The sequence below is a fragment of the Meleagris gallopavo genome, chromosome 11 (assembly GCF_905368555.1).
Source record: "Meleagris gallopavo chromosome 11, MGAL_WU_HG_1.1, whole genome shotgun sequence".
Classification (NCBI taxonomy): domain Eukaryota; kingdom Metazoa; phylum Chordata; class Aves; order Galliformes; family Phasianidae; genus Meleagris; species Meleagris gallopavo.
The window spans coordinates 9446821-9470020 of NC_139414.1; the positions used below are offsets into that span (position 1 = coordinate 9446821).

The window sequence follows — 23200 nt, forward strand, 5'->3', positions numbered from 1 at the left end:
GTGCAACATAGTTGCAGAGAATCTCTTATGCAGCCTGTCACTGTAGATTAGCAGAAGTCATTTGGAGATCAAACAACCCTAACATCTAGAATACTCTAAATATGCCAAGTGTAAACAACACAGCTTTTATTCTTGATAAAAACAAAGCTAACACTTGGAACTCAAAATAGCTGGTTAAACTGATCCTGTTCAACAAAATATTTTCAAGCAAATCTAAATCTCTTTCAAGAGATTGAAACTCCAGAAGCCCACAATTCAAATTAGACCATTGACTACAATACTTTTTATCCAGAAAAGCATATTTGTAAATATCCATTATAGAAAAGTCTCATTTTTGTAAGCCACAGGATTTTAAAACAAGGTGCACTGACTAGGATTCAAGAAGTTGGATTTTGGAGTCAGTAAGTTTCTGGTTTATATTAACTAGTACAGAACAGAAGCAATCAGAAAACTATTGCTGTTCCTAGTTCATGAGAATGAACTGAAATACATACAGAAATAATCTGCTATGAATTAAGGTAAGGAAGAATTAAAATGAAAAACTTTGCAGTCCCAGCTTTGCTTTCTACATACTCTGAGATACTCCTCTAAATTGTGGATGGTGACCGGTGTATCTTTTCCCCCTTTTTTCAGCTCTATATTAGGAAACCCAGGAAGTGTGAAATCCAGCCCTAGATCCTCCACTGAGCAGCCATTCATAGTCAGAGTTTCCAATGCATACTGTAGACTTTCTTTGGTCTAAAAAAAAAAAAAAAAAATCCAAAGTGAAAACCAGTGAGAACAACTTATTTATGTTGACAAAAAGTTATGCCTTCTGAAACAGTTTCAACCAGCATTTCTATAAGAATATTGCTGTTACAGTACTCCTTGCCTTTCTCTGTATTTATCATACATAACAGTAAGCCAAGACAAACCAAATAAATTATCGCAACCAATAAAACTAGCAATTCTGGAATTACTTCAACTTCTCAAATGTCTTTTATTTAGAAACACTGCTGCAGGAGAATGAGGTGTATAACATGTTAGAGCTCTTGGCTATGCTTTTTCCTTAGAATAATGAATAGCGTTCATATTTGGCATTCATACTGACATTTTTCAGCTTCTTTCCATCAGGTTTCTCTAACTTGCTAATAAATTAAAAGCAGTGATTAAGAGAAAGAGTGAGACAGGGAGATGAAGAGGAACAGAGGCCCACACGTTTGCAGTAACTTCACTAGTGACAAAGCAGATGCATTAGGAATATAAATTAGGTTATTAACACCTAAACCTATTGACATTGGATGCTAGAAAGGAGCATGTGTGCCAAAAATCTTCATCATTCCTCTGTAACTATAAATAGTAAAATTTACTGCTAAGATAACACTGAAAAAAGAAATTGGGATTCCAGTGCTTCTGTAAAATAACCTGTAAATTGACTCCATGTGTGAACAGACAACACATCCACATACAGCTTTTTCAGTAAGGAAAAAAATACAATATTTTTATGAAAGTCTGAAAGATTGACTAAACCAACTAATGAATCCAGGTCTTTCTATGTACAAAAAAAATACTTTTTTTCTCCCCCAATATTAAAGCTGGTTAGCCTTTTCAAAGCGAACTAGAAGTTAGGACTAATAAGCATTATCATACACACACTTATATCTACTGCAAAATCCAAATGCATGTGAAGATGTACTCTGCCTTCCCTAGAGTTACTTTCCTACCTGTGTTTTGTCCTGCTCAAGTCTTTTCTTTTGTCTTACAATATCTTCAAGGTGATATATTGATTTGGCTACTACTGGATCAATACTGAACAAGTCATGAGACGTCAAAGAAGTTTCCTGGCGTAACATCCATTTATAAAAAGGAAGTCCAAGAGGAAGGTCCACCTGTGAACCAAAACATTCAGTACCAAACTGTTAGACTTTAAAAATGTGATCTTTCATTGTTTTCTCTTGATTACATCTAGATTTTATCTAGTAATTCATAGTTCTCTCACATACCAAAACAGTGTTTTTACCCAAGGTATTTACCACTGAGCAAACAGAAGTGACTGCTTAGAACATATACATTAGATTGCCCAGCAAGTTAGCAGGCAGTATAATAATGATTCCAAAGTGATCCTGAAATAAGACTGGAAAGACTGCAACACATAACATTAAGACAATGAGGAAAGAATAAGCAAATGCATGTTAAGTCCTTCAATATGTACTACCCTTTTCCCATTAAAAAGCTCAGCTGCATTTCTCCAACTAAACTACTAGAGCCAGAAATAGTTCCTTGCAACTTTCTACATTTCTCTCCCCAGTTAAAAAAAATAAAACCTATTTCCAATTTAAACCTTTTGGAAGAACATTTTGTTTTAAACTCACCAGTCTAAAATCCATGATTGCCTTAGCCATTAGTTTTCCCAGAAAGCGGAACTTCATTTTAACTTTTGCAATGTGAGCTGGCTTGGCTGTTCTACCAAAAGGAAGTGCAAAAAGGCCTTGGAGATTATGAATATACTTGGTACCTTCTTGGCTTCCTAGTGAGGGAGAGAAGGGGACAGAAGGGAAATAAGTTCAACATATACACTGAGAGACTCATTCTAGACAAGAAACTACCATGATTATAGTCTGAAACACATAAAATTAAAAGAAAGAATTTGCAGTCTTACAATCAATATAAGAACAAAGTTGATAATTTAGAGGTAGTAAAACATTTACCTTTTGGATTGGCTAAAGTTACTTCTTCTCCCCTCCAAAGGCCTAAGTCTGCTCTCTGTAGTTCCTGAGATACAAGTGCATAGAACTCTAGCGTAGGGCCCAGGCCTGTACCAACCTTAAGAAGAGAAAGAATGCAGGGAGGAGAAGGAAAAAGGTGAGGGGAGAAAAATAAGTAAGTAAATAAGAGTCCATTAGATCAGTTTGAATTTCAAAATTCTGACTTACACTAAGAAATGTAACTCTTGATTAACTATAAGACTGCTGCAAAAAGCCTCTAGAGAATATAACTATACTAACAACATTTACAAAACAATAGCTCAGAAAGAGTGAATAATAAAAATAATGGGAAGTAGTATTTGCCACCTAATGATCATAAAAAAAATGCAGCTTCACCTTGATTTAGAAAAAATACATACTTCACAATAAGACTGATCATGAAATTTAAAACAACACATCAGAAAGTTTCTTCTAGCAACTAAAAATCATAACCAAGTGAAGGAGGGATAATTAAGAATTTTGCAGAACAGCAGTGGGAAGGATCAAGAGTCTGACTAGGTCATTCTAGGAAAGTTGTAGCTTTTTTTTTTATTAATCTTCAATTAAAAGGAGTTAAATTAGACTGCATTGACATTACTTACTTCATTCTCATACTGGATTTCCAACATGGCTCTTGAACTGCCTAGATCCTGCATCACAGATTCTGCCTGTTTCAACAGCTCATCTCTGTTCACAGTGCGCTACACATTAAAGAAGTTTTAAGTAGTGAAATTATGTCTGCAAGCCCCAGTTCCCAAGGCAGTTACAACAGGAAAAAAGTTGGTTATGCAAGCTTTTCACCCCATTCTAGCAGTTCCATAATTCAACAATTCTGAAATAATTTAATAAAATGATCATTTCTCCTATATCAAGACTAATAAGCAATGAAGTGTTCCACTGAAATTAGACTATATCTTACAGTTACAGCTACATAACTGAATGGGTACTTAATACTCCTGCTAAGAATCAGGTAGAAGGACTACAAGTTAGTAAAGAAGTGCTACTATGCAATGTTACATACCTTAAACTAACACAGTGTAAATAGAAAACAGTCAAAGATGCCAACTTAAGGAAGCACATTTCTATCCTGCCCTCATATATTCCCTAGTAGGGTAAGTGGCAGGCTTAAAAAAAAAAAAACAAAACAAAAAAGCACCAACCACACACACCCTGGGGATTCCTACATGTTAGAAGCTATGGTCCAGTTAAGCTAGATTCTCACTTACTCTCTTCCAAAGGTTTTCAAAACCATGCAGATCAATACAGCAAATCTCAGATTAAAATAACATTCTCACACTCAAGGCAGAGAGCCCAAGGCTCCCTCAATTTTATGTAGTCACAGTGTAATTTCAGCATGTTGTAACAATACTCTCCCAGAATATAAAGATGGTGTTTCCGTACATTCAGATAATGTTGCTCTACATCCCATTAGCAGAAGTATTCCACTTCTACCCAAAAGAAATCAGTTTACAAGCAAATCTACAGAAATCTCTAACCAAACCTAAAGCTGAATTCTTGGTGTATAGTTTCAGAAGTTGTAAAGAACACAGTTCTAAATTAAGCAGGATGTGAAGAAGCAATGAAGTACAGTCTAGCCCCTTCTGCCATCTAATGGCAGATACCTAGAAGACATCATGCTTTCTACTTGGGGACTTTTAAATGAATGAAAATAAGCCTCCTTTTCATCTGTACGCTACCAGAAGTGATGTTTTAAAATAAATTTGCTCACAATTATATTCTTAGCAGCAACAAAAAAAATAAATCACACATTCCATTTTGAAAAAGAAGAACCACATATACTTACTTTTTTCCTGTCCAGTCGTGGTGCCACTCTGCTATCCTGAGAATCTGATTGATTGATTTCTGGATTAGTATCCAGTAGTCTTTGCATGGCTCGATCACGATCAAAAGCAGTTACATAAAACAGCATTTGTCGGGTATCAAATGGAAAGAAAAATGGGCTGCAAAGAGCATTGGATTAATTAGCTAGGATTCAACTACCATTTATGGCTAGAACAAATGCAGTATGCCTGAAGCTAACGTTTTACTAGATATTAGTAAAAGCAACCTCCCAAATGGTTTTGTGGTGATGCTCGTGAGAAAGTCTAGAGATTAAATATTAATATGGAATGTTTTGAAAAATCTAGGAAAAATTTAAACTCTTCTAGAAAAAAAACAGTAACAAATTCTCAAATGCCATGGCTATTAAAAGACTGTATAGCTTTACTTTTACTTGTTCAAGCCTGTTTTACAGTTAGTAAATCTAAATCACATAAAAGATCTTAAGAATGTGGCTTGAGCTCCTGTATTTGGAGAAGGAAAAAAGTTGCCCAAACCATACATCTGCATTTAGTTTAAGTTATGCAGCACAGGTGTAACATTCATCCAAGTGCCACATGACTTGTAAGATTTCTGTTCCTTTTACTTTCCCACAGTACTGTCAAAAGTATAACACATCCTGTACTTGGGCTGCCCAGTTAAGAGGTCTACTGAATTAAAATTAGACATACTATATTGTAAGTCATTCATACCATGTTTTTCCAAGTTCTGTCAGCCATGTGGGTATGTTTCCTGTCATAATTACCAGTGGATCTTGAAGCTGTCTGTTTGCTTTTGCTGTCAGTTTACTGTTGATAAATTCTGAAGTTGGAATAATCTCCTTGCATATTGCATTCTGTGATAATTAGAGAACATTTCTAATTGAAGAAATGCTGGGAAATCAAACAAGTCTTTTTACAGACTTCATGCTTCTAATTATCTTATTACAGGAATGAAAAGTTTCACTGTCATTTTGGTCATGCGGGTCATACAGAGCCTGATTCGTGAAAGAGACTGAGCAGACTTCTACTACACATTTTCTTTTCAGGAATAATGTTACCATTTAATTTAAGGAAAGAAAAAAAAACGCGTTCAACACACTGCAGAGAAGATAAGGCTGGCCATATGAAAATATAGCTTTCATCTTACTTTTTTTGTGTGGTTGAGGGTAGGTGACAAATTTAATGTATTTATGGACAGTTGCTTATATCAAGATGAAAGATTTTAAGTGCTCTACTCACATCATACAAATAATACCAGTATCGACTGATAGCATGTAAAACTCTCAAAAGAAGAATAACATCTAATGAAGGATCTTCAAATGTTATGTTTTCAGGAGGAGTAGATATGAGGTAAACTTCTAAAGGATTCAATACTGAAGGGCATACACCATCTAGCAGGAGAAAAGAAAAATTGTTATCAAAACTTAATAGTTAGAAGTGTTCATAACTTGTTTTGAAGAAACTTAAGTAGTTTTAGTCATTTATACAGTATTCACTCAGACACACTTCCATTAGACAATTCCAATTACATCTTTTAGTTTTAATATGCACATTCATACAAGCTTATGTGTTTATTTTAAAACTTATGCTTTAGAAAAAAAAAAAAAAAAACGGTGCCCAACACTCTTCCTCCCCATTCTTTCAGCAATTTCACAGAAATATTACCTCAGCAACATACTCACCATGCCACAATTCATCATGTTTTTTAGAATTCCTAGGTGAGGTTTTTGTGGGAGCAGTTTGAGCTCTTCCTCTTTTACCACCAACGCAGTCTTTGTTACCATCTTCATCCTCCCGTACAGGTTTGTACCTAAAATGTAATTTAAGTTTCTATTAAGATGGCTTTGGTTTGTTTTTGTTTTTTTACTTACAAGGAAACAGTTGCAGAACTTAGTTGATTAAATTACTGTTAATTTACTTCTGTGACAGCTAAAAGCAGAAAGGTAAGAAACTCACAAGTAAATTAGTTACATTCAAGTTTTATTTATGCATACATTTCTCTCAAACTGGAAAAGTTGTCCTTCCTCTAGCAAACTTACCAAATGGTATGTGTTTTTGTCCAAATCCCAGCTCTTCCTAATGGGTTGCTTTCATCATCAGTTGATTCCCTCTCCTCCTCAGCTTGCAAACTGTACAGCTTAACTGCTTGATACACAGTCATATTATATGGTAGCAAGTGATCCCCAATGTAAAACTGCAATCTATGTCTCACATTCCCTGAATTTAAGAATTGAGCAGCCTGAACAAAGCAAAACAAAGAACCACACAAGTTAGGAAAATTTGTTACTAGCTTCTCTTTGAAGTTTTCCGCACACCATCCTCTCTCCTTCCCCAATGGGAAAGCTTACCAAAGATTCATCTATTTCTTCATCTGACCCATCATCATCACTATCCTCATCATCTTCTCTAACTCTTCCGTAACCTGAGGCAAGAGCAGGAAAAAAGCACTTATTTGTTTTAACAGTAAATGTCTTTTTGTACTCTTAAGTACTCCACTGTCTAAAACAGTTCCAAAATACATATAAATATATAAGAGTCACACACTTTAGAACAAATCTCAGTGTCAACATTCACATCAAACTCACATTATAGCCAATCTGACAGTCAACTCAATTATATTTCTGTAATTATTTAGATGGAATTGTTTTCAAGCAGGAAAAGTTTGCCTCATGAAGTGGTAGGTTTATTTCCAGCCTTGCTTTACCCTCCTGTGAACGAGATACATTTACAGGTACCTCACACTTTCTTCAATAGAATTCTCACAGGTTTCTACAGACTCAACACTACTAACAATAGGGACTATCCTAAGAAACAAGTTACCCCCCTCAACTATATAAAGATATTGATACCTCTAACAACAAGATATCTTTCAATGGCTTGAACCAAAGCCAGAGGATCAATCTTCACAGGTCCACCCTTCCACTGTTTCACATTAGCACAGTCTGGATGTCTTTGCAGCTGACATTTTAACTGATGTGTATTGAAGAATTTTAAAGCTTGGGATCCTCTGTTAAGAGAAAAACTCAAAATAATTTATGAAAAAAGTTGCCACAAAGAATCTATTAATAATAACTGCATTAAAAAAGGTTTATACATGCATTTAAGAATTCACTTGTCCAGATGATATTTCAGTCTATTACTCTAAAAACATGCTATTAAGATTTAGATCAACAGATTAAGGGTTTAACAGTATAAGAACTCCAGAATCTAAATTGGCCAGAGTCTTATTTCCAAAGGAATCTGCATGGATTAAGAGAAAACCCAGTCTGAGGTCCGATCACAGTATGGCCTACTGAGCATCACTGATGTGTGAAGTTTTTCAGTGGTCAAAGAATTTTAGAGCTGTGTTGACCTACAATGCAATAAGGAGAAGAACCAGGGATGGAGAATGCAAGCATTTCACTCTCATAAGTTTTAATAAGTTAAAGAGAAATTGAAAGCTTGTTTTCCTTCCTAAATATAATTCACAGATTCCATTTCACCATGCAAACTGTCAATACTTGTGCTAACTAGTCCTATACACAAACATCTCATCTTGGACTGCTTCTATTTCCAGGTACTAGCAAAAGCCTAACTCAAAGTTTCCAATGACAGAACACACACTAAGACTAGCCAGTCAATCAGCGCTGTTGTAGTCTGGCTTTCCATGGTTAGCTTTAAAAGAAGCAGAATTTTGAATGACTGGCAATTTCAACTTCCATAGTTATTCCATTTTTTTATATAAACAGCATATATTGGGAAGCACTGCAAATAGCCTGTGCTCTGTAGTCTTATGAAAGCTAACATAAAGGTCCTGAAGTATTAGAAACAACGATGCATGCATTCAATTCCATGTTTGTTTTTCAAATAGTTTCACAAAAATCAAGTGCTGAACTTCAGAGTACATCACATTAAAACCTATAATGTGATGCTCAGAAAGATCTATTGTAATTGAGATCTTATCACAGTTATTGATTAAAAACCACCACTATTTTCTACACTCCTCCCTTAGTAGTCAAAAAGAATATGCCTACCAAAATTCATCTTTTTCAATAGCTATTCTCATAAATACTTTCAGACTTGCAATACTGAAATGACTTACTAGATTCTATACAACAAAAGAAACTGTTGATTTACTATGGAAAATTACTGAAATCAGAGAAATAGGCCTTCAGTAGTTCAAGTCTTACTAGGAACACAACTGGATTCTAAATTTAATTTATATTACGAAAGAGGGCACATCTAGTTATTTTAAATTATGGTGACAGCTAACTGTTACCATTCAACTACTTCTACTGCCTCTCAGGAGAACAGAACCTATCTGAATAATCAAGTTGAACACAGTAATGCAAATCCACAGCAGTTTACTGCTTCACTAAAAATATCAGTGTTAGCAAAACAGAAATTATTCCTTCCAGCATTGGCTACAAGTGCAAGGAAGACGTGAATTTTTAAATTGAAGAGACTGCTTCCAACCTGAGCCTAACAGGAAGAAGTTTTTTAAGATGTCAAGCAAAGATGTAGATACAACCTCTCTTATTTTGAACAAGATCAGAATACCTCCATTACCTAGTGTTGAAACAAAGTTCAGAAAACAAAAGTTTCCAACAAAACCGTTACCTGAGCATTAATCCTTACCTGCTCCCTGTTCCATTTCCACTGGGGAAGTCATGCACTTTCACTGGAAACTGCTCCATCTGACTGAGGCAATTATTCATTTTATGGACTAATGCCAACAAAGGTGCATTTTCTAATGGCTCTAATCTTCCAAGGGGCTCCTCTCCAGGAAGCTAGAATATATTCAAATGTTTTAGTTACAAGTTTGAATTAATTAATCGTAAGCAACTTACACCACTTTTGTTCACAAAAGAGGTGAAAATTCAGTGCTCTCACTTCAAGTATCAGTATCAGAACAGCTAGATGACAGTACATATATATATATATGAAAGACGTCTCCAGAATGCACTTCTCACTCTTACTACTCTAGTCTAGAATTAATAGCCCTGCAGATTTGAAGCATTCATCCTTAACCCCGAGCAGGAAGCTTCACTGAGACTGTAGTTACCTACTTTTTCCACTTCCACTTTTAATTTCTTACTGTAAAGGCAAGGCAATCTAGTTTCCTGCAATATTTAGGACTAAAGAGAGCAAAAGTGATTGGGATCACTACCTGAACTCTTTTCATATCAACTTAAAGTCAGGAACAACCTTTAAATTGTTCAAGACCCAGACAACTGACCATCTTCTCCCATCCCCTAGCTGGGTGAAAATGCCTAATTACAAGGTATTTTAAAGAATTCATGACTTAGAAAGACAGAGAACCATGTAAAAGTTATAACATTATAGAGCTTTGCTGCAAACAAATAATTCCATATGCACTCCCACCATCTTTGAGTCAAGGTCCTTGCTGAACCTCTCAGATAGAGAAAAACAACCATAAATGCCAAAACAAAAAAAACTTACTGGAGAGGAGAAAAATACATGAAGAAATCTTTTCAATCTGATATCCCTGCTTACAGCATCTTTCTCACTTTTAGATGTCAAATAAAGCAGCAGTTGTTTCACAAATCCACTATGCTGGATTTCAAATGAGGAGACGTCAGACTCCGAGACAATGCTACGGATTTCTACAAGGCACTCTGTTCCACCATCCACCTGAAGAATATGAAGACAGTGTTTTACTACCCAAGTAATAAGGGTTTAAGAAATACTATTTCTCTTCTACAGCATAGAACAGCTCTAAAAAAGCTAAGAAGGACTTTCTTTTAGTAGCGCAATACAAGTAATGAGCAAATAAACTAGGATAAGTAACTTCTTTATTCAAGGAGGAAGATTACAGGCAACTATATTTTCCCTTTTTAAAAGAAAGGCAGGATTCCATTTGTCTCAAATTCATGAGCTCCAAACAAAATACAAAGATCTAAAACATACTGATACAGATTTTGATCAGCGACCACGTGGAAGTCAAGAAAGTAAAGTTTTATTTAATAATTATTTCTAAGGTCAAAGCACATAACTCAAATGTTCAGCTACTTCAGAAGTTACAGGTTTAGACTATTTGTTAAGTACCACAACTGTCTGAGATGTCAGGCTCAAAATTCTTGAGATAATAGATTTGGCCTCATCTGCATCATTTCTTGTATTTGCTTTCAACAAAATACCACTGCCCTCCCCATACACTCTGTCTAAAGTTTGATTACAAACTGTTCTCCCCAGGTAGAAAAGCAATCTTGAACACTCAACTACAGAATTTCTGAATTTGGAGGCAAACACTAGAAGCAAAAAAGAACCAGAGCATACCATTATTAAGCTAGTTTTTATAAGTCATATGCCAGTAGTTAAACGGTAATTTAAAAAAAAAAAAAACAAAAACAAGCAAGCCAGTTCAAGTTTAGAAACACTTAAAACACTGCCCACATTGTCTAAAATAGCCAGCTTTTCTTCCTCTAGAATCACAGCTTCCTCCTAAACACTTCCATCACTTCCACTCCCACTCAACCCCTTCAAACAAGTCTGCCACTTCTAACCTGGAGGTTAAGTTGTTCAGTTGCAGTGCAAAGTCTCTGTAATACATTTAGTGCAGGATTGCTTCCATCCATGTTTTCCGAACTAAAATAACGGTCTACAAATTTATGGGCTTGCTCCTTAATCCAACCCTTAATTTTTTCTCTGTAATAAAACATAAAAGCATTGATCACATTAGTATTTGCATATTTCAGCAATACAAGTAAACACAGCCAGAGTACTACTTCCCTTATGTTTAGCAGCAAAAAAGTTTCCCCTCTTACTAATTACAGTAAATATATTCTCTCTGCTAATTACTTCTTGCACTATTTTTCCAAGTTCTCCAATTGTTTTTACAGCACATTATTACACACTATTAAGAGGCTATTCTTTTTTCCTCAACTTATCATAGAATCCTTGAATGGTTTGGAAACAACCCTGGAATATCATCTACTCCACAGGAAAAGACATCTTCCACTAGAAAAGGTTGTTCAAAGCTCCGTCTAACCCAAATCTGAATACCTTCAGTGATGATCCATCCACAGTCTTTTCACTGTTCTCTGAGGATTATTTTAGCAACATTTGTTCCCAAACACCTTTGATGCGCTACCTGCTTATATGACAACTTATAAGAAAGTGGCTGCATCTCAAATACAGGTTCATATTAGAAGCATTTTGACTTGTGTACCTGTTATTGGAAATTGTATCCTTGGAAGCAGCTCTTGCAAGACCACTTACACCTGCTGTTCGTGCTGGTTCAATGTTATTACTGTTAGACTGTGTACTTAATCTTCCCCATGTTTTAGGATTCAAACTTGCTAAGAAGGAAGATTTAGGAGATTGAGTAGTTGTAGGACTTTTTGCTGAAAAAAAAAAAAAAAAGGATTACAATGATCTCCTAGAATCAACAGTTTTACTGCAGCTAGCATTAATGCATTAAGTAGCACTGTCAATAAGTTTACTACAAAAGGAATCCAAGTCATAAAGAATATTTTACCTTGATTGTCTACTTTGTCATCATCTCTTGGAGGAGAATATTTTGGTCTCCTTGGCCCCCGTTTTGGCAGTCTTTTTCTCTTTAGAACATCACTCAGTCGTCTGCCCAAATTTAGAAACAAAGTTGCATGATTCCATGAATTCTGTAAGTTCTATGATTCAGCACATTCATAAGCATAAGGATAGAAGAGATCCCAACCCAAAACAAGGAGGGCGCAACAGAAAAACAGACTACAGGAGAAGGAGTCTCAACTCTTAATTTACTGGGAAGGACAAAGCAATTATTCCAGCTAGAAGAAAAGCACTTGACTTGCTGTCACTCTTCTACTACAGGTAACCAAACACAGGAGTACCACTAGGTAAAAACATGAAAATAATACGGAGCCTTTGTCTAGTTATTCATTTATTCAAATGCACTTCATACAAAAAAACAATACAAATTCTTGAACAAACAGCAAAAGAATTCACTTGCCTGTCCCCTCAATAATAACTTAAGAATGACTCTTCCCTCCAGTCCCCAGCAGAAAGCAACCACCACTATGGCAAGTATTCCTTTGAAAGAATCACTGTTCTCAGGAGTTACATGAGACTACAGCTGTTGCTCTTGGCATTCTGCAGTCTCCCACCAAAAAGCATGGATTGTTTCATATCATTACATCACAACTATCAGGTCACTAGTTTTTCTTTATTTGCTTTTTTCTTGAAAAAAAAAGTATAAAATGAATTAAAGCTTCCAGATGATATCTTCATTCTATTTTTAAGGGAAAATATCACAGCCAAATACAGCTGATACTGTAGCAGCCCACATCAGTTAAGATTTTTCTCAAAGAAAAAAAAAAAAAACACATTTGCACACAACACACAGTGCACTTACCCCTGTGGGCTTAGATCCAAAGAATCCTCCCGGCTGTGCTGTAAGCTGGGAGAGCCCAGATCTGCAGCTGCATTAGTGGCAGCAGTGGCTGTTCCAGTACTTATAGTTGTAGTGGTACCCAGCGTTCCTGATCCATTAGTGCATACTTTTGGTGGGCTCGTTAGCAAAGCCTCAGATTCCGCTAAGTTTTTCACTTGATGCATCACTCCTTCAAAAAGGAAGAAATCTTTATGCTTAGTATTTTATTTAGGGCTTTGGGGAAAGAGGGTACAGAACATAAAGGTAGGTAAAAGGCTTCTGTCTCTTCAAACAACTTCTAACCTCTATTATGAGGTTTCTGCAACATTTGCATAAGCATATACACACACTAAGTTTATTTGCAGCAGTTGCACACAATTTTAAAAGCAGATTAATCTTATTATAGAATAAGTTAATCTACACTTTTTTTTTTTTAAATGACAGTTACAGGTAAGGCAACTAAAAAGTATGGAGACTGAGGGAATTCCTGCTCAACATTCATTAGCTCTGTCCAGTAGGACTACCCATGTAATTTCCATCAGACTTCTTCAGTCTAAATATAAGTTCTAACATTATTAGCCTGTACAAACATGTTTCAGATTCAAAAAGCCACATCTGTCTCTCCTTCAGAGCATTGATCAACATACAATGATACCTTGCACAGATTTGCCTTATTATGCAAGTAAGATATTAATGTTACAATTTGGGAGAGAAGCATTCACAAACACACACCCCAGAATACTAACTAGTAAGGAGAACAGAGAGGGAAAGAAAGCAAGGATTACCTTCTCTTCTGAAGTAAACACTAAAAATGTCAGGTAGCTTTTGCATTAAGATTTCTGCCATCTGCAGGGCTCCAACTACTATCTTAAGGTCTTGACTTGACAGCATGGAGGCAATATGACTACAATAGACAATACAGCAGATAATTTATTAGAATCAGGTTTGTCTTTTTTTTGATAACAAAGCCACTTCATCTTGCACACACTGTTAGCACTATTCCGGTATACAAGCAAGTTTCATAGCACTTTCGTAAAAGCTATACATAGGTGAGAGAGCTTTAAGTCACTAAGTCACTTTTCCCACAAGGCATAGAACAGTTTTCCTTCCCTTCAAAGAAACCAGAACTTGGTACAACCTTTTTATTTTCTGATTGCAGCCTTCTGCCTTGACCCCTAAACTAGCAGTATATCAAGCGGGGGATGTTTCATAAATAGAACATAAATTGCCAGTAGAATGATATAAAGCCTGTTACTGTTCACATCCTATTACTTCAAAGTCATCTCAACTTCAGAAAACCTTGCGGGTAAGTTTAGAACTCAGTGAAACAATATTAGACATAAATAGCAGTGTAAGCAATCGGTTTCTAATATGAAAAACTTAGTTAACACCAACTGCAAAATCTAAGATTAGTCAAGTTCCTGAAGAACTACAGAGCCTCAGACTTAGAAAAAACATACAATTAAAAGAAGAATTAAAAATTACAATTTCTTTGTGAGAAAAGATGAGTCAATAATTGATCAGATTTGACTTGTAAGCGCCAAATAAGTTCCATTCACAATTTTTCATGAACTCACCTTGACACAGCATGGTTTTTCAGCACATCCTTCAAGAGTTCAGCATCAGCAAAATAAATTATTCTAAGTATTGCTCTAAGGCACTTGTGTCTAACAGCAGGTCCAGCTGAAGAACTATACACTTCATAAAGAACACCAAACAGTGTTTTGATAAAGGATTTTGCCAATTCTGGGTCTTCTTTCATTAGTTGTGCTCGAGCATCATCCTTCTTCAATTCTGAATGTCCACCTGCGTGAGAAGTTATGCAATAAATCACTGCACAGTTCTCTGCATCTTTACTCTGATGAGTTAGTTGTCTGCTATTTTTTGGGAGGGGTTGTTTTTTTGTTTTTGATTTTAAAAAAAGAATGAATTAGTTGACATCTTTAATTGATTTTATTTTAACAACCAGAAGTAAAACTGACAGCAAGAACATAGCTATAAATTCTTCCAACAATTTTTTAATTCAATTTTTTAATTTATTTCTGAGCCCTAATAGAAAGCCCCAATCTTCATCAAAAAAAGCCATACAAAACTCTGTCAGAAGACTCCACCCATGAGCCACCCTCCTCCAAATTTAACACATTCTCAATCCCCTGGAAAAGCCTGTATGAATACTTTTGATTTTTGCTGCAAGCTTGCCTTCAGTTTATTCAGAAGAATTTGATGCTTCATAGAAACAAGAAAACTATTAGCCAAGTAACTACCATGACATTTAGCATAAAACAGCCATAACTAGAAATGTCAGATGTATCATAAGCTATACTCACTAGTGTTTGTATTGGCTAAAGGGTTTGGTTTCCGCTGAATGGCACGTGCTGTTCCAGTATCCTCATTTATTTGCTGCATAGAGTTAAAATCAATAGTATAGACACGTCCAAGTGTCGACAGACTTATCTCATCCTCACCAACCTGATGAGCTGCCTAAAAACAAAGAGTTTAAAGTTAAGGATACTCTAACAAATGTAAATCTATATGAAGGTGGGGAAACAGATAGCACAGTAGGAAAAAACAATGACTGACTGAAATACAATAAGAGCAGTGATTAAGCATTCAGCAGTTACCTGTCACCGAATACCCAGACAGTGCAATATTACCCCTCACACATTTCTTATTCAATCAAGACTGATATTTTCAAAACCATAAAGAAAGTGCTGAATACAGCTGCACACACGTTCAAAGATCACCCCCATGTAAACAATTACAATTACTACCTCTATTATTCGACTATCAATCCTGTTATAGGGATGCCAGAGACCCCTGTCATCTCGCCATTGCCATATCGCACCATCTGTATTTTGTGCATTTCCTTTCTTTAGCATAGTATCAACAGCAAATATCCCCTCTTTTGGCAGACAAGGCATCAGTTCACTGGAAAGAACATGAAAACAATGTTTTACTACAAGTTCGAGCTGAATACTGAGTTATAAAAGAGTTATGGAGTTTAATAAACAACTAGACTGAAACTTAAAACTGTATAACTTACCAGATAAGAGAAGTAAGCTCATAGAGTTCTTGAGGACTTCGTGGAACAAGGTCAATTTGTTCTTGACAACTCCCATTTGAGGCTCCACAAAGGAGAAAGTGAAGTGTTTCTGCAATGTCTACAGAATTGTTATTATTGAGACCATTCATATCAGTATGAAGACTACAGTTTGTACTGGACACTACACAAAAGAAATAGTCACTGCCCTAAGCAAACAGACAGAAGAGAGAAGGACAAAAGCCCTCTCTTCAGACATCACAAGAATGTTTGTTGTCCGAAATAGGGTTTTGGTGTGCTTTTTTGTTTGTCCCACCCTGGCCTTTAAGAGGCATCTTGCTGGGAAGATAGGAGGGGATATCACTAAACATACATGGCAGGGAAGAAAGGATGAGAACATACAGAGTAATTGAAATCACAAGTCAAAATTCACAAAATGGAAAGAAAGAAATAACTGGGGACAAAACCAGTAACAATTTTTTTTCCCCCCCATGTTTTCCCTTAGAAGAAAGTCCTGACATCACATTTCCCCATCCAGTAAAGATTATAAGAAGAATGATTCAGCTTAAGTTGAAATAAAAGCAACTCGTGCAGCTAATGCAGACTTAAAAAAAAAAACATCAGGTGAACACTTCAGCAAAAACAGCTAGAGAAAGGAAAGGGGAAAAATAAACAACTACTCTCTATGACATTAACTAAACTTAGTATCCTAGGGAAAGCATAACAAGAGAAAAAGAACAATACTTGTTTAACCAAGTGCACAGAATTCCCAACTGACCATAGCCACAAACTTAAGTAGGCCCCCAAAAATATGAAAAAAACAACTCACTTTGCTTCATAAGTTGGACTGCAAGCGTTGGACAATTGGAACACATCAAGGAAAACATGCGCACCACCATGATGAACATTCCTGAGCTCAGGATAGGAGGTGTCACTACCAAAAGTTGCTGGATGTTTGTTAACAAGTCCTTGGAAGCAACCTGCTGCAGCAAGTTCTTTAGGAGCAAACAAAAATCAAATGTTAGTCTGATTTTCAAAGGTAAGCCCTTAGAAATGGAAGAAAGGCAGAAAGAAGCCAAAAAAAAACCCCATTAAAAAAAAACAACCCTTACCTCCTCATGCTGGAAATTGTCTACCAGCCGTGCAAAACAGAGACAAGTGCTTTCAACAGACTTTTTGTCCTATTAAAAGAAAAAAGTATTCCCTTAAACAGTTTTAACATACATGAAATTAAGCTGTTATTGACATATACATAAAACTTCTTAAAGGCCAACTAGATCACATTTAACACGTATTACATGTTTTACCATATGCTACAGTTCTGAATCCTAAGTATATTTATACAATCTAAATTGATCTCATAATATGCCTTGAATCTCTCATGCTGCCTGGAAAGCGTCTCACACTTTCCACATAAATACATTTCAGGACATTTACAGATTAGTAAATAGGTGTCTATTATTCTTTTCTGGATTCTGCAGAGAGGAAACAAAATGAAGGTCTATGAATTCACAGTGACAGAAGACACAGACTAACCAGACATGAAGGGTATAGTTCTACAAAATGCATAAAGACTGTAGCTTGAGATCATGCAGTGCAGCCAAGTTACCAAATCCAAACAAGATAATAAGAACTGCTCTAGAAACAACTAGTTAAGACTTCAGATGGGAATTAGGTTTCAGTGAATGAGATGGAGGAAAAAAAAAAAAAAAAACAGGCAACTGAGAATTTTTTTCCCCCATCAAATTCTGCTTCAAAGATGATTGAAGTTGTCTTTGTGTGCACTATAGCCTTTCTTCAGAAGGAAAAAGTCAGTATATTTGTCCTAGCACTGCTGAAATGCTGCTTCCTGTTTTTAAAGAACCTTCTAAACCTACACAGAACCACAGAATCATTTAGCTCAGAAAAGACCTTCAAAAGCATCAAGTCCCACTATAAATTTGGCTAAGTTTAATGGTGCTGCATATGAATCTACCTCAAAGATTCAAGTAGTCTTTCAGTAAGAGGGAATTAAGAAATCACTATTAAAAATGATTACCTGGAAGGCTCCATTTATTCTTATTTGGTTTATTGTTTTGTTGTTGTTGTTTTTTTTTTTTTTTAAGGAAAAATCATTCTTTCATCTCTTTGTCAGGGATTTGACAACTAAGCAGTACATCTAAATTTCTTTCGTGTAGTAATTATTTTAAGTGCACATTTATTTACACAGCAGCACTACAATACAGGCAAATCCACTATTTAAGATCCATCATTTGAAAATATTGTGCAGGAGTAGGGACTTCATTATAAAAGACCAATAAGCCATCAGCAGAAATAAACCAGCAGAAAACCACAACTGTAACTGAAATGTTTCAGGCTTTAAAGTGGGAAGGAGATTTGAATAGTAATACAACTAGATTTCCTCTCACTAATGGGAAGATTACAAAACCAATATTAGTCACACTCTAAGCTCAAGTACCTTATTTCTCTCATTTTACAAAACAAGAGCATCATGAATCCTTACACCATAGTTACAGAAACCTAGAGCTTCACACACACATCAGAGTATCACAGCTTGACACTACAGAAGCTTTAAACTAGTATCAGATTATCTTGTAAAGTCAAATAGTAAGAACAGTAAGAACTAGGTATCTAACGGAAGCTTTATACTACTTTCAGGTCAAAAGGAAACCTTCTGCTTTACAACAGCTCTTACCTGATGGGTTAACCTTTGTGTAAGCAATGGCAAAGAATCTGCCACAAAGTGAAACTCATCAGGTGTTATACTCTGGCAGCAATTGGCAGCAATAGCTAGTGCATTCCTCTGCGCATTTATACTGAAGAATTCCAGATATAGCAAACAGTCTGCCAACCCACCCTGTAACAAAAATAAATGTTTTCATTCTCAATACTACTAAGTTACCAAAACTTTTCTTCTTTTTCACAGAACTTACAAATCATCAAGATGAGGGGAACGGAAATGCAGAGGTAAAAGGTGACTACTTCTGTACTTACTGCCTGCAGAATGGCTTTACTATGCCTGCGCGATAGCATCTCCAGGGCTGTCAGTGCCTGCTCTGCCACATCAATGCACTGAATAACTTGCAGCTAGAATAAATCAAAATTTGTAGAGCAGTTACTAAATCACTTTGTATAAACAATGTTCATTTACACTTCGACAGTTAGCCTGTACTAAAACAGATGCTACCACAGCTACACTGTTAGATGTAACCAAGTTCAGCAACTTCAGGCAAGTTCAGTTACATAGCTACTCTGTAGCTACTCCAAGAGTTTCAAGTATGTATAATTTCTCAGTATTTAAGTAATAACAATAAGACAAAGTTTACAGTGATTCACATAATGCTTTTCACTAAGGCTATAAACAAAGAAATCTATTTTAAAAGCTTCTGATGCATTATGCATTGTCTTCTAAGCTATGAAAGAAGTGATTATATTACGGGTAATCCTCAAGTTAGAGCTGAAGATAGAAAACCTTCAGATTAGTTTAGCACTGTTTTGATTTCATGTTACCTTTTCCAAGAAGACAGGAATTGCATCTACCACTACAGCGGATGATCTGGGAAGTGCTTCCATCATGTATGTTAAGGCTCGACAAGCATGGTTCATCTACAAATATACATATAGATCTGCTTTAATTTCAGATGCTAGCAGTTGTTAAAAAAAAAATCTTTAATATTACAAATCACTTACGATGTCAAAGTTGTGCTCCATCTGCAGCAATGTTATCTGTTTTAAAAGAAATAAGGACTTAGTAAAAGCATCTAGGTATCAACATAAAGTGCACAGATCTATACTGTAGCTTTTTGTATACAGCCATGCATAGTTGTTCACACAGTGTTAGCTGAAAAAACATCATATAGGCTACAAATTACCAAGGTTTAACTTCTGTTTGGGGTGTGTTTTCTTTATTACACAAAGGTATCCACCAAATGCCCGCATTTTTCTGGGACATAAAATCACAATCACAAGTTAACCTGTGAGATTGCTGTGGAAGAAGTTTAAAGTATTTCTGTACACTGTTCTCTTGGCTCATGCATGCCTCCAGGCATGCATTTATCAAGCTTCTACCGAAGGGGCAGCTACTTTATTAACAACATGAGCAGCAGAGTCTGTTTTGCTGACATTTACCAATTCTTGCCACAGAATAAACACTCAATACAAGCAGGCTCTGTTAAAGAGCAATCTAAAGGCTTTCTAATGGAATCTCTACACTTCAGTGGGTTTTAACCTGAAGATGTAACTGACAATACACAGATTGTCAGATTTTCCCCAATGTTAGTTCTAAATGCAACCATGTGGACCAAATACCTCTTGAAATTACAAATACTTGATTTAAGCAAAAAATCTTCCAACAGACATACAATTTTTTTTTTTTTTTTTTTTTTTTTTTTTTTTTTTTTTTTTTTTTTACCAAAGCTGGCACAACACTCTTGACTGGAAATCCTCCCAGTGTTTCTTCATTTCCCATGACCAACAGCTGGCACATCTCAATAACTGCCTGTAGTTGCTGACTTTCATCAGTGGCTTGGAGACCCTGTAAAAGCTGCTGGGCTTTAGAACCTGGATAACCAAAAAAGATTAGGAAAGAAGATGTTAGAAGATAAGTGTTCAGTGCAACTTCCATGCTATACTTCTGCCAGAGTGGAAGACCAGAGATAGTTTGCCTTCCTCTGCATTTGTAGTTTCTCTTCCTTCCCCTGCCATGTAAAAGTGGAGGGAAAGGGAGATGAAATCTCACTCTTGGCAGTCCTTCCAGTGCAGACTGGTCACAGCACAGGGAGTCCATCACACTGCTCACCACAGTCATCTCTACCAGCCTACAGCAGGTGATAGAATCCACATTCCAAATTTATAAAGTAAAAGACTTCTTAACATACTTCCTAAATAATACAGCACATGGAATATTGATTAGATCCTATCCTCTTCTTGGAAAGGAGTGTAACAGGCTTGTTTTGGCTCTCCTGCTAGCCAAATCAGCTTGAACTATCCAGCTTGCATTATCCAGCTACATAATGCAGATACAACGGAATGACAATAAGGACCCATGTTCTCCTTTGGACAGTCTGATAACTAAGACACATCTGAACCTATGAACAGTGAACCTTAGAACTCATACATCCTAATTGCCCTAAAGCTACCTCGAGAATTTGTTTAAAACTAGGGGGAAAAAAAAAAAAAAAAAAAAACACAAAACCAGGGGTTTCAGAGGTCTTCTGTTAAACAGCCCATCATGCAAGATAAAAAGAAAGAAAGGATAAAAAGGTGAGCCCTCCCTTCCCCATCTAGCAGGGAACATCAGGTGGAAAAAATAATTAAAAAAGAAAAGAAATATGGCTAAAGCAAATTCGTCCTCCTTACACAAAGACAAGCTAATTAATAGTTTACCAGCAGTTCAGCACTTAAGACATACAAATCTCCAACATGTAAGATATTAAATGATGTAGCTAATACGAATACTAGAATTTACTACTGGCTGAATTCTACTAGTCTGGAAGTGGAAAGAATTAAGTCAAATTAGACAAACTTTGCTTACTAGCTCCACTTCCAATTGTCCTGTGGAAGAGTTGCGACATCCGAGGACCAAGAGGGCCAAACAGGTGAGGAGGAAGACCCCTAGCCTCTAACAGAGCTAAAAGCAAACAGAGGATAACAGCCATTGTCAAAGCTTCTACACATACTTTTAAAAGCTTATGTTCCATGAAGCAATAGTTTAAGACTACTAGAATTTTGATACTTTAGGAAAGAGGAGTTACAATTAGATGACTAAAACTACTTCAATTTCTAAACACACAAAAAAAGATGACCTCTAGGGAACAAACAGGTCACTTTTGTATTCACCAGAGCATTAAGAACCCTTAAGAAGTCACCCACCAAATTCCCAGAGCTACATGTTTTCACAGAAGAAATCTGGTCTACTAAATATTAGAAGATCAGATCTAAACTAGCAGATTTACTAGGCAGCGATTCCAAACATGATTTCAAACTACGCAAAATTGGTTAAACTTATTATCTTCACAGGTTCAGGATCTGAGTGGCAAAATTAATCTGAGAGGAAGGACAGACAGCTTTATTTGCTGATGAGCAAGGTGATCTGTTAAATATTAGTTTGTTTTTTAAATAAACACTCTTCATTACTTTAGTTATGCTGGATTAATGGGGAGATTATATTTTTTTATTGTAGCAAGTACAACTGCTTTGGATCAATACAAATATGGACAAAAAACAGTTCAATATTCCTAACGTGTACCCGTGCTTACTGAGAGCAATAAGCAAATGAAATGGTACTGACAAGGCACTCAGTCCTGTGTTAAAGGTACAGATTAACTATATCTGTCATTTTCAAGGGATATAATGATAAAAAAAACTCCTTGAAAAACAGCAACAACAACAAAAAAAAAACACTAAAACAGCTGCAGGACATGAAAATTGGAGTTTGCACCTCTTTGTACACTCACATTATGAGAGATCCAAATCCTTCTATAGCCAAAGGCACAGAACAGAATATTTTGAAGTACAGTTAAATTTTGTTTGGTCAAAGCTTATAGTAACACGAGCATCAGTGATAAGCATGAAAAAGAGTTATCCTGAAGCAGGCAGAGTAACAGCAGATCCAATGCAGCCTTTTAACTGGAAATGCATTGCTGCAAAAACACAGTTTGATATTTTGGAAATGCTTATGCACTTAATAAGTGTCCATCAGCCCATCCCCATCCCTCCAATAAATAGCAGTGTATTACACACCATGGAAACAAGCAAGGACACTCATCAACACCTCTAGATATTAGTTGCAAATTCCTGCATCTTTGGTGAGTTAAAGTTGGTGGTGTCGTACTTAAGGAGAGCTACAGTAAGAAAAGAATCACATTCACAGATGTAGAAACAAAATAAAGTGTTCCTACTATATATAAAATACAGAACTTGGGTCAGTATGGGTATTTACAGGCTGTAAACAAAAATAAGTTATAAATTAGTTACAGATTTTATACCTTGTAGTCTTCCCATCTCAGAGTCATCTGACTCACTTTCTCCAGATGTTGTCATACCTACAGCCCCAGCAACAGAGCTAGAAGCTAGAAGAAAAGCAGATTGTGAGCTACAAAACTTTCATCATCTCCACCATCAAGGAAAGTGTCCAGAAAAATGCTCTTCATTTAACACCATGTAGTAAATTAGTTTGTTTCTCCTCAGATTGTTGCCACTGACTTGTTTTTAGGCCCATCTCTCTATCCTTTTCCCCTTTTTCCCT

General features: G+C 36.1%; 1 protein-coding gene across 10 annotated transcripts in view; it reads right to left on the bottom strand.

The window, feature by feature from the left end:
* The window catches only part of TRIP12 (thyroid hormone receptor interactor 12), a 69287-nt gene that overhangs the window by 4589 nt on the left and 41498 nt on the right, over positions 1–23200 (bottom strand). For 8 of the 10 annotated variants that reach the window (XM_085233133.1, XM_085233134.1, XM_085233124.1 and 5 more), the window contains 32 exons: positions 22941–23024; positions 21488–21583; positions 20366–20514; positions 19645–19680; positions 19465–19560; positions 18949–19041; positions 18650–18811; positions 17067–17135; positions 16784–16949; positions 15958–16075; positions 15686–15842; positions 15242–15395; positions 14492–14720; positions 13700–13818; positions 12897–13104; positions 12024–12124; positions 11715–11889; positions 11050–11191; positions 9986–10177; positions 9161–9312; positions 7393–7565; positions 6892–6965; positions 6583–6782; positions 6226–6353; positions 5783–5934; positions 5255–5397; positions 4528–4684; positions 3326–3424; positions 2688–2802; positions 2352–2506; positions 1704–1868; positions 574–738 (listed from right to left, as the gene is read on the bottom strand). In XM_085233133.1, coding sequence (XP_085089259.1) covers positions 574–738; positions 1704–1868; positions 2352–2506; positions 2688–2802; positions 3326–3424; positions 4528–4684; positions 5255–5397; positions 5783–5934; positions 6226–6353; positions 6583–6782; positions 6892–6965; positions 7393–7565; positions 9161–9312; positions 9986–10177; positions 11050–11191; positions 11715–11889; positions 12024–12124; positions 12897–13104; positions 13700–13818; positions 14492–14720; positions 15242–15395; positions 15686–15842; positions 15958–16075; positions 16784–16949; positions 17067–17135; positions 18650–18811; positions 18949–19041; positions 19465–19560; positions 19645–19680; positions 20366–20514; positions 21488–21583; positions 22941–23024 — 4424 coding nt within the window. The remainder of the gene's footprint in view (positions 1–573; positions 739–1703; positions 1869–2351; positions 2507–2687; positions 2803–3325; positions 3425–4527; positions 4685–5254; positions 5398–5782; positions 5935–6225; positions 6354–6582; positions 6783–6891; positions 6966–7392; positions 7566–9160; positions 9313–9985; positions 10178–11049; positions 11192–11714; positions 11890–12023; positions 12125–12896; positions 13105–13699; positions 13819–14491; positions 14721–15241; positions 15396–15685; positions 15843–15957; positions 16076–16783; positions 16950–17066; positions 17136–18649; positions 18812–18948; positions 19042–19464; positions 19561–19644; positions 19681–20365; positions 20515–21487; positions 21584–22940; positions 23025–23200) is intronic. The other 2 variants (XM_085233131.1, XM_085233132.1) reach the window with 2 other exon arrangements.